General features: G+C 39.4%; 1 protein-coding gene across 1 annotated transcript in view; it reads right to left on the reverse strand.

Annotated features, from left to right (window-relative positions):
- kiaa1217 (KIAA1217 ortholog) overlaps positions 1–12,289 on the reverse strand; it is a 116,456-nt gene that overhangs the window by 82,642 nt on the left and 21,525 nt on the right. Inside the window, exon 2 of the mRNA XM_070918901.1 lies at positions 3,011–3,345. Coding sequence (XP_070775002.1) covers positions 3,011–3,345 — 335 coding nt within the window. The remainder of the gene's footprint in view (positions 1–3,010; positions 3,346–12,289) is intronic.

The following is a 12,289-nucleotide window of genomic DNA, read 5'->3' on the forward strand; positions in this document are numbered from 1 at the left end:
AGCTTATTTGACTTAATACTGTGAAAGGTATTCTCTATGCATGCAAAGACACACACTCAACTCAGCACTACATTTCCAAAAAGCTACAAAACAAATGAAGATGCAGGAAGGATCTCTTCCATCCAGTGTTACAGCTAATTCTATTCAAATTCCATTTTCAAAGAAATGGTAATAAGAGGTAACACTTGCCATTCATTATTCGTTAAGCATCATTCCCACTTACTATATGTAATTAAAAAGTCAAAGCAGGGAATAGGAAACAATGAAGCTCATACCTGTCCCTCTTTTTTTTCTGGCCATATCTCAACATTATTGCAAAACGATTATGTCCACATAGTTATGTGCAGTGAACATTTAGGGTCTCAACTAGTGGGGGAGGTGAAGCTAGATGACCCACAGAGGCAGATCTGAGGTCTGATTGCTTATCTGTGCTCACTAGTTATCAGGATGAGAGGGACAGCACACCCCTGTTTAATTGCCCTCCCATTCTCCTGACCTCACCTGAGAGGTCAAGTAATGTGAAATGCAGTGCTGGCATGTAAGAATCTAAGAACATTTACTCAAGTACAGTAATTAAGTGGAAATTTGAGGTACTTGTACGTAACTTGACTCTTTTCTTTTCATGCCACTTTCTACTTCTACTCCACCACATCTCAGAGGGGAATATTGTATTCTATACTGTACTACATTTGTCTGACAGCTTTAGTTACTTGTTACTTCTGATGTTATGTTATAAATCAAACCTCCCAACAGTTTTTACAAGTATAGCTGAAACAATTACTTAATTAATCAATTACCCGACTGACAGAAAAATAATTGGCAACTATTTCATTCAGAAAACAATTAATGGTTCCAGCTTCTCAAATGTGAAGATTTGCTGCTTTTCCTTTGAATAACATTAATAATTGTAATGCATTGTTAATAATGTTAAGGTTTGGACTGTTGGTTGGACAAAACAAGCATTGTGAAGGTGTCACTTCGGGTTCTGGGTCATTGAGATGGCATTTCTCACTATTCTCACAGCAGATGAATCCATAATGAAAATAATCATTAGTTGCAGTCCGATACAAAATAGTTAAAAATAAACTATACCTCAACCCACTACAACAGTAAAATCCTGCTTTTACATTAATGAATGAGTAATACTATTATATAATAGCCACAATCACAGGTGACATTTCACTGCTTTTAATGCGTACACATTTATAAGTACTTTTCCTGATTATACTTACATACTTTTACTTGAGTAACATTTTCAATGCAGGACTGTATTTTACAGTGCGGTATTTGTTCTTTTACTGAAGTAAAGGTTCTGAATACTTTCTCCTCCACCACTGGTGAAATGATGGTGAAAAGCAGGTCTGCTACTGGGTCTGCTTTAGAGGCTTAAAGGGCAGGTTCAGATATTTTCAAGTCTAAATACAACAAATACAATGTGCAGAACTTATTGGTCACTACGGTCATTTCTGCTCGTACTGCTGTGAAGAAATCCCTTCTTAGTCCAACTTTACTGTAAGAGGAGGACTGAATCCACAGTCTTTGTTCTGTGTGAAAAGGAATTCTAAAGCTGGAGCCAATATGAGGCTTCAGCAGTATGAGTTAGAAAGATAAAATGGGGATCTTCCACAGTATGAACAGGGGGAATGATGACAGCAACCAATAACTCACTCATTGTACTGTACATACATATGGCCATGCGAGTATTGCATTACAGCCCTGTTTCCTAAACAATACATGCTACTAAATGGTTTACCACAAATGTGGTAACCAAACCCTGGACAGTGTTCACTGAAAACTAATTTTTTCAGTCCAGGAAGTGTTTCATTCTTGTCCTGACCAGAAGGTGTCACAGCGAATGGTGTGCAACAAGCTGGCCGGCTTCCTGCCTCCTGCATGTGGGACACTTGGGTAAACACGTCCTGTCTTTTTCCACCAGAGAATATATATAATGATAAACAAGACTAGCTTGAAACCTAGAATATGGCTGAACCGTGTAAGGTGAATGTGCTTCTGAGGACATACTTGAGGACTGTCTGCACCTCATTGTAAAGCTTTGTTTATGTTTACAGCGTCCCCAGCACGAGGTAGCACCTACCAAAAGGGGTGTCATTGGGTAGGCTCCGCAAGTCGTCTATCGTCCTCAACTGCAGAGGGCACCAGGCCTTCATTTGAAGCAGGCTTATATTAGATACATGCCTTTATTTCTAATTTCTCTGTTTGATAGTATATTTGTGTGCAGCCATGTTTGGTGTGTGGCGTTCTTCTGGTAACACTTGACTTATTGCGTTTTTGAGAATACTGCAACAGATCATGTGCCGCAGTGTCTCATACACAAAGCTTAAAAGTCTACCAAGGACATTATTTCACGCCTTGCTGTAAAAGAATCCTGAGTACGTAATTCAGGACTGTTCTACTGTCCTCCAGCCAAAAGTGAAACATGCTCTAATTAGAACCCTGGGCAGTCATCAACGATTGTGAGCTTTTTATATTTGCTTGCATCCAATGAGTGAGTAATGTTTATTTTGTTTTCTCAAAAAACATTATATTACTAATTTGGTCCATACTGAAAAGGGAGCAAAATAAGCAACTTTTTGGTACAAAACTGCAAAATTTGTGAAATAAAAAAAGGGAGTTCAGCAATTACTAACATGATGGTCCAAGAAACAAATGGGGGTCATAAACACAAAATTATTCTTCGTATTATCACAATCTGTGCTCATAAACTTTAATTGGAACGAATGGGCTGGCATCTTGGGACACAGTATTCACTTTTCTCCTTGAGTCGGAGGAAAAAATAAAAAACCTTTATTTACACACGTAAGTAAGTGCTTTGTTTTTCAGGTCAGCAGTATCGTTAGGTATAATTACCATTGCAGTTTTAAAGATTTGGATCTGATAGTAAATCTTTATTTGTGGAGAAAAAGTCAACAGAGGTCAGCAACAACCTGCTCCACATTCTTTTTGTTTAACACTGGTAGCTAATGTATACCAGCACAGCTTTAAATCTCACCTTTTCCCTCATGCGGTCCTGGTGTCCCATAATAATGGCAGCATGGTGAGGATACTTCTGCCTCAGGTGGTCCAGGAACACCTCCTTCTTCCTCTCCACATCAGAGTGCTGCATCATCAGGCTGTCTAGCTGGCTGTCCCTGCTGCTGGCGCCAGTGGAGGTGGCGTAGCTTCGTGGTAAGGTGCTGGGAGAGCGTGGATCTGAACCGTAGGAGGAGAAGTCCGGGTTGCAGAGCAGGCTGCTCTTGGTGTGTTGTTTGTCCTGCAGAAGACGGTCAGTGCTGCTATCAACAGCAGTAGAAGAAGAGGAGACTCTGGATGGGGAGTTTCCTGGATCTGAGTGGGATAGATGAGAGAGGAAAGGAGTGAGGGAACAAAATGAGAGAACAGAAAAAAAGAATAGACAAGGATGAAAGAGAAGAAATTATAGGGTAGCACAAGAAAAGTAGGGCAGTAATGTATGATTTTGGACTTAAGTAGAAGATAAAAAATCACTCCTTCTCACAAATTTAAGAATAACAGATTTCGTATTTCTGACACCTTAAAAATACATAAATTTAAGAGAACTCCAGGGGTTTCTTTAGAGTCTAGTGCTGTAAAGAAACAGAGGTGAGCACACACCTTGTAACACATGTAAGTAACTTGTAATTCAGAATAGGCTGGTTCAGATTTTTGTTTATTTTATTTTATTTTTTATTTTCCAGGGGTGCATATAAGAGGAAAGCTGGCATTGACTTTGTTTGTAATCACTTTCCATGCACTTGTCAATGTGTCACTAATTTCTCCTTGTAATTACAGCAGAATTCCCTCCTGGTTTAATTTTGTTTCCATTTGAGACATTTTTGTATGATTTAATGTATTAATCTAATCTATTCATATATTATTGTTTATTTCATAGGTTAATTGCTACTAGAGATATTAAGGATTTCACACAAATAAAATGAACTCAAGGAGAAAAATAAAATTATGTGGTTTATAGAAAAGGATCCTAAAATATAAGGACTTTCTTGAAATGTAGGGTAAGGGCAAGTTACTTGTCATATGTCATTTATTATCTAATTATTTCGACAATTCTTCACAATGCCAACAATAAAATTCTAGTAGTTGAATACTGAATTCTTTATTTATTTCAATTATTTTGGCCTTGAAGTAGAACAGTGTGGGTGTGCTTGTCAGTGGTGTCGTATGCACTTAAATACAAACACCAGAAGGAGGTGATTAAACAGTTAAGCTTCTATTAGAAAACCCATTTCAATATAGAAGCTAGTGAATAAATTAATATAGAAAATATCATCTCTGATGTCAGCAGTGAGCATTTGTTCATGTTTCACAGTATTGCTATGGTATTCAGGTTGACTCGCTTGTTTAGACCAGTTGTGGAAGAGGTACTTGTACGTCCTTTTCTTTTCAGTAATAATATTTCAATGGAAAATATGCATTTTAAGGGTTGGGGTGTACTCCTGCATACGTCAAAAAAGTTGTATGACGCCTTTAGTGTCTCTAGAGGGATGTCTTCAAGTGATGTCACTTGAGTCAGTGTTGGCTGTTTGAAAATAAAAACAATCTGAGGAGTAATGGACTGCACGCCATTAGGCAAAAAAGCTTACACCAGATATCTATCTGATAGTGCTGTAGCTAAATTTAAGGAAGTGATTCCATCGGCATTAAATTCAATGCCACGTCTCAATACAACTGAGGACTCCTATGCTAACCTTCGTCCCTCTCAAATGGACAATCTTGTTGACAGTGCTGCAGGCTCAATGCGATTGACACTTGACTCTATTGCCCCTCTTAAAAAGAAGATAATAAAACAAAGAAAGTCGGCTCCATGGTATAACACCCAAACCCGCAAATTAAAGCAAACAGTGCAGAAACTTGAAAGGAAATGGCGCTCCACCAAACTGGAGGAATCACGTTTAATTTGGCAGGATAGTCTTAGAACTTATAGGAAGGCCCTCTGTAAAGCCAGAGCAGCCTATTACTCAACATTAATAGAAGAGAACAAGAACAACCCCAGGTTTCTCTTCAGCACTGTAGCCAGGCTGACAGAGAGTCACAGCTCTATTGAGCCATGTATTCCTATAACCCTCAGAAGTAATGACTTCATGAGCTTCTTTAATGATAAAATCCTAACTATTAGAGACAGAATTGATCACCTCCTGTCTTCAGGTAGTACCTTACCTTCAAACACAGGAATCTCAGAAATAGCTGTAAAACCTGATGTATATTTAGATTGCTTTTCTCCCATTGACCTTCACCAAATTACTAAAACCATCTCTTCATCTAAACCATCAACTTGTCTCTTAGACCCCATCCCAACCTGGCTGCTCAAAGAGGTTTTACCTTTAGTCAGCACTTCTTTACTAGAAATGATAAATCTGTCTTTATTAACAGGCTACGTACCACAGTCCTTTAAAGTAGCTGTAATTAAACCTCTTCTTAAAAAGCCCACTCTTGATCCAGAGGTTTTAGCCAACTATAGACCTATATCTAACCTTCCCTTTCTCTCCAAGATTCTTGAGAAAGCAGTCGCCAACCAGCTGTGTGACTTTCTACATGACAATAAGTTGCTTGAGGACTTTCAGTCAGGTTTCAGAGCTCATCATAGCACAGAGACAGCACTGGTGAAAGTTACGAATGACCTTCTAACTGCATCAGACAAGGGACTTGTCTCTATACTTGTTTTGTTAGATCTTAGTGCTTCATTCGACACCATTGACCATCATATCCTATTACAGAGACTAGAACATTTAATTGGCATCAAAGGAACCGCACTAAGCTGGTTTAAGTCGTATTTATCAGATCGATCTCAGTTTGTACATGTTAATGATGAATCCTCCATGTACGCCAAAGTCAGTCATGGAGTTCCACAAGGTTCTGTGCTTGGACCAATACTATATGGTAATACTATATGCTTCCTTTAGGGGATATTATTAGAAAACACTCCATACAATTTCATTGCTATGCGGATGATACCCAGCTATATTTATCGATCAAGCCAGAAGAACCTCATCAGTTAGCCAAGCTCCAAGCATGCCTTAAGTACATAAAGACCTGGATGACCTGTAATTATCTGATGTTGAACTCAGACAAGACAGAAGTTATTGTTCTCGGCCCTGAACACCTCAGAAACACAGTATCTAAGGATATTGTTACCCTAGATGGCATTGCCCTGGCCTCCAGCGCCACCGTGAGGAATCTCGGAGTTGTCTTTGATCAGGACATGTCCTTTAACTCCCACGTAAAACAAACTTCAAGGACTGCCTTCTTTCACCTCCGTAACATTGCAAAAATCAGGAAGATCCTGTCTCAAACAGATGCAGAAAAATTAGTCCATGCATTTGTTACGTCTCGGCTGGATTATTGCAATTCCTTATTATCAGGCTGTCCCAATAAGTCCCTGAGGACTCTCCAGCTGATCCAGAATGCTGCAGCATGTGTACTGACAGAAACCAGGAAAAGAGATCATATTTCTCCTGTATTAGCTTCGCTGCACTGGCTCCCTGTAAAATCTAGAATAGAGTTTTAAATCCTTCTCCGGACTTACAAAGCTCTTACTGGTCAGGCACCATCATATCTTAAAGAGCTCATAGTACCCTATTACCCCACTAGAGCACTCCGCTCCCAGAGTGCAGGGTTGCTTGTGGTTCCTAGAGTCTCCAAAAACAGAACAGGAGCCAGAGCCTTCAGCTATCAAGCTCCTCTCCTGTGGAATCGGCTCCCAGTTTGGGTCCGGGAGGCAGACACACTCTCTACTTTAAAGAGTAGGCTTAAAACTTTGCTTTTTGATAACGCTTATAGTCAGGGCTGCCTCAGGCCTGCCTGGACCAGCCCCCTAGTTATGCTGCTATAGGCCTACACTGCTGGGGAGACTTCCCATGATGCACTGAGCTTTCCTCCTCTCCCTGTTCATCTTCGCACATTCATCACAGTCCAATGCATGTTACTAACTTTATTTCTTCCCCGGAGTTTCTTTGTGCTTTGTCGTCTCGCAGGTTGCTGTGGATCGTGGTCCTGGTACGCCTGGGTGCTGCCGCCATGGGCCTGCCTGACTCTCATCACTACAGTTATTATGTTTAGTCGTAGTTCTGTTACTATTAAAGCTGCTAGTATTAATCTCAGCTAGTATTACAGCTGTAACTACTATTATCAGTCATATTTCCAGTATTATTATAACTATAGCTGCGATTTCTACTGCTAGTGCTGCCATACATCTCTGCCTGTCTGTCTGTCTATCTGTGTCTCTACGTCTATCTCTCCCCCTCTCTCTTTCTCCCTCCCTATGTCTCTCCCCCTCTTTCTCTCTCCCTCTCTCTCTCTCTCTCTCTCTCTCTCTCTCTCAAACCCAACCGTTCAAAGCAGATGACCGTCCACCTAGAGTCTGGTTCTGCTCGAGGTTTCTGCCTCTTAAAAGGAAGTTTTTCCTTGCCACTGTCGCCAAAGTGCTTGCTCATGGTGGGAACTGTTGGGTCTCTGTAATAACATTATAAAGAGTCGGTCTAGACCTGCTCTATTTTGTAAAGTGTCATGAGATGACTTTGTTGTGATTTGGCGCTATATAAATAAAATTGAATTGAATTGAAAGAAGTGAGCTTACCAGACCACTGTAGCCCGCTGCCCATCTCTGCTGCAGGCTAGAGGCTACAGGCTATATTAGCCACTACTAGCATAACACACCCCAATCTGTACAGTTGAATCTAGTCAAGGTGCATTGTGTGTAACGCAAGCACCAGATTTTGGCATGGACGAAGCCTATGTGGAATAGAATCAGAATCAGAAATACTTTATTGATCTCCGGGGGGAAATTGTACAGTGCTCCCATTCAAGAGTAGAAAGTAGCATAATTTAGAACTAAAAGTATGTACAAAATATAAAAATAAGAAATAGAAAATAAAAAATATACACATTTACAGTATTTAAGTCAACAATGAAGTAAAAAAAGACAATATCTCTGTTCTGCTGCATGAATTTTGATCCTGAGTCCAACAATGTTATAGGAATGCAAAGCTAAATCTGTGCTGTATACTTTTTTTAAAGAATATTCAGTCCCCACATGATCAATGTAGTAGCTTAGTTATACAAATATGAATCTGTTCCATGTAATGTGTGTGTATTTGTGTGTTCATTTGTTTGTATGGATCAGTTACTGTGTTAATGTGTCACAACTCCTTGTCATTCATTCTCGTTTGTCCTGTTTTTCCCTGCAACATACTAACTAACTTTCCTGTCATCTCAGATACAGCCACCCCCTCCTGCCCTGCAGTTACACCTGTCCTACCATTCCCATCACCTGACCTTCCCTGCCCACCTGCCCACCTGTTCCCACTTTCCCTCTTCAGCCCTGTAGTGTGTGTGTGTGTGTATATGTATGTATGTATGTATATATAACAGACCACTCATTCCCTGCAAGATGTCTATTGTGCCTTCGCTTTCCAGCCTTTTGTTCTGCCTGCGTAACCCTTTTTTGGATACATTTGCCTGTTTTGATCTGCCAGCCTGGTTTTGACCACGAATAAACGTGAACTTTTACCTAAACTGCTCATCTCTGAGTCGTGCATCTGGGTTATAAAATGGTTATCTGCTGAGCCTTTACGTAATGTGCATCAGCGTGTGGATAAATGCTGTAATAATGGAGGAACAATATGCAGCTCTGAAGATGATGAGAACAACACATTCAGGAAGGCTAAAAATAAAATACGACATTCATTCAGCTTCAGATAGCACACAGCTGGAGAGGGATTGTCACTGAAGCATAAATAGTGTGAGCAAGGAATTGCAAGGGTTTATGTAGGCTAAGGATCTGAAGCCTGAGGGGTCGAGATTTGATCACACTCAGGGTTGTAGATTGAAGGAATTATCCAATAATTTACGAATAAAATTTGCCAGCCCCCGGACAGCATGGTGGTGCAGTGGTCAACACTGTCGCATGGGAGGTAGAGCAGGGTAGAGCGGGTTGGGGTTCATGTCGAAGTGTCCTTGAGCAAGACACTGAACCTGCTGAAGTTGCCTCTGATGGAGGCCAGCACCTTGCATGGCAGCTCAGTCACCATAGGTGTGTGAATGTGTAAATGAATGGGTGAATGAGACCTGATATGTAAAACGCTTTGGGAACCGTTAAGGTTGAAAAGCGCTATATAAGTGAAGACCATTTTCCATTTACCATACATTAACTGACTTAATGTTAACAAATGCTAGAAGTTAGTTACTTTATTGTTAACACAGACTTTTGCTGACACTGATAAATATATCTGGTCTACAGTATTTTTGCTAAAAGGGGCTATAAAGTTCCATGGATTTGAGAGAAACTGCAGCGTTGTTAATAACTCCTTTTAATGACACCTTTCACATTACATATAGTCTTTTGATCCACTGTTAATATAAAAAGATATTGTACTGATTAGTGTCGCGTTAAGATACAACAATAATTATTTTGTTATCAAAATAATTCTTGTTTTGTCTTTGTGAAAATGAGCAGCCAGTCAGATGTCACTTCCAGTACAGAGCTGCAGAACAGAGCTTATATAAATATATATGTGTTAAGATACAATTATTAATTATTATTATTTCATAATAATAACTATATCTATATATGCCAAAAGCAAAGTTACAAGTAAGTAAGTAAGTGCTTTACAGTAACACACAGAATAAAAAGTAAATAAAATCCAAAACATAAAAGGTAAAATAATCTAAACACAATTACAACAAATTCCATCAGTTAAGAAAATGCCATAAGAGCTGATTCTTAAGAGGAGATTTAAATAGATGACACAGAGTTTTGAGAGATCCCGAGCAGCGATCAGGCTCATAGAGAGTAAGCAGATCACAGATATAAGCAGGTGTCTGAGGATTCAAGTCTTTAAAAAGTGAATTGTTCAAATCAATTCTAAAACTCAGGTAACCAGTGGATTGGCGTGATGTGGTCGTGTTCAAAGCCTGGCAGCAGTGTTTTGTATCAGTTGCAGTCTTTGCATGTTTCTGATACTAGAATAAAGTATGATGCAATAGCCGAGCCTGGAAGAGATAAAAGCATGGGTGACCTTCCCTGGATCAATGAATGAGAGGAATAACCTGGTCTTGGTTAAATGTCTCATTTGGACAAAGCAGGACTGCACTACTTCAGTCATCTGAGCATCAACAGCCAACTCTGGGTACACCTGAGTTATGGAGCTCTTTTTTAACATTATAAGACAAAGCACCAGACTACAGGAGAGAGTATTAATGCTGCTAGTGCTGAAGGATCAGAAGGGATGATAATAATTATTCTTCTATTATTTCAACTGCAGGACATTAATTTAGCTGGGCAGGACATAATGCAGGATACATCTGTGGTACCAGGCTTTATCAAGACATGCAGCTGTGAATTGTCCGCTTAGCAATGAAAATCTATATTATGCCTACGCATGATTTGCCTCAGGGGTAGCACTTACTGTATATATATTAGGGACCCAGAATGGACCCCTCCCACTGAAGAGAGGAATACAAGACGAGGAGGCATCTCCAAGTATAACAGACAAGGACCTGTTTGACAGTTTAACCAGTTCAGAGCCACATTACTGATGCCAACATAGTTGCTCAGACAGTTGATTGAATGTAATACAGGCCTGCACACTTAGGTGGGATAAAATATTTTGTAGCGCTGCTGTTACACAGATAAGCTAGGACCAGGATCTGGGTTCAGAGGAGGTTTAGTAACTAATAATTAAGAATAATAGACCACAGACTAAGGAATAAGTGGAACATGCCAGCTTATTTATAAAACAGTAAAATAAATATACACAAATTACAGTACAAAAAAAACACAATCTCTTCACACACTCTAGTTCAAGTAGCCCTTTACATTAAAAGGAAAAAAACAAAGTTTCAGGAAGTTTGGTTAACCTATTTTAGATCAAAACAATAATACTCAACTTAGGTTAGTTTAAGTTGTTTAGTTCTCTGTTTTGCTGTTTTTGAGTCGACTCAGTTCTAGATTTTCATTTTATCTCAATTAGGCCTATTTAGTAATTCAGTTTGACCCTCATTTAGTTCACTTATTCGGTACACTATTTTAGTATACAAACCCATTTTGCATTACCACTTTGGCATGAACAAAACAAATAAAGTACATCTCACTGATGGACCCATACAAACTCAAAATGACAGACAATACTATAAATCTTACATTAACACCATTTTCACAATTCACTGGGTAAGCAGTCCTTTTATCAAGGTCCTGAATCAGTCCAAATGGATTTCACTGCGTGTTGCAGCACCATACAATTTATTCCGACCGCGATGCAGGTACGGATCAGTGTTCTTATCCTGGAGTTTCTCTTCCAAAAGCAAACACCTGTCCAATTCTGACTCTCCTAGGGGTGGCTCGCCATCTTTGTTTATTCCTCCAGCTCCGTGCGTGCAACACCAAGCGTTCCTCTCTCTGTAAGACCTGGCCTGTTGTAGATTACAACAGAGCAATATACGTACAAGCACTTAATACTACGTATTTCAAATCAAACCATGAATATAAAAAGAACACGTTCTTAATTGCAAGTCAATGTAACCTGAACCGCACCTGACCCAGCCTGTTGCATGTAACTTCTTAGCTCATTTTAACCAAGAAAACCCACACAATATGCAACACAAAATATATTCACACTGCCTTAGCTTAGCTATGGGCAATTTTAACAGCACATTTAGCTCAAAACACATGCAATTAGCATGGTAATTTACACGACAAGAAAATAGTTCAACTCACCAAATCCTTGTTCAACCAACAAAAACAGAATCGCGTGTGCAGGAAAAACACAAATCCTTCCAAAAATATGGGGGGAAAAAATAAAAGTTTATACTCCTCAAAACTTGTGTTTTTACGCCACCAAACAACGTTATTTTCTGTCTCTCTCGTTTGCAACTGATATGGCGCTCTCTCTATTTTTCCTCTCTCTCTCCAGTACATGGCGCTACAGTGACACTGGCTATTACTGCTGCACTTGTTAAAGGAACAGTACACACGACAAACTAGCAAAATGAACAGTGTAATATTGACTCACATTGCATTTATCACTTGTTTAATAAACTCTTTGTGTGTTTATTGTTATTTTAACCTAGGTTACAATTTGTTATGGTGTCTCTCACTTTATCTTCAACTCTGTTATTATCCTGAAAATAAGGTAAAACGCGCTCAACTCACAACTAGACGGTGAAAAGTGGGTGCTGGATCCTAAATGTGGCGAATAATGAAAAAGTAGAACTTGGACAGCACTCCAATTTGACTTTTTATTGTTACCACACGAACATTTCA

This window comes from Enoplosus armatus, chromosome 14, assembly GCF_043641665.1.
Source record: "Enoplosus armatus isolate fEnoArm2 chromosome 14, fEnoArm2.hap1, whole genome shotgun sequence".
Taxonomy (NCBI): domain Eukaryota; kingdom Metazoa; phylum Chordata; class Actinopteri; order Centrarchiformes; family Enoplosidae; genus Enoplosus; species Enoplosus armatus.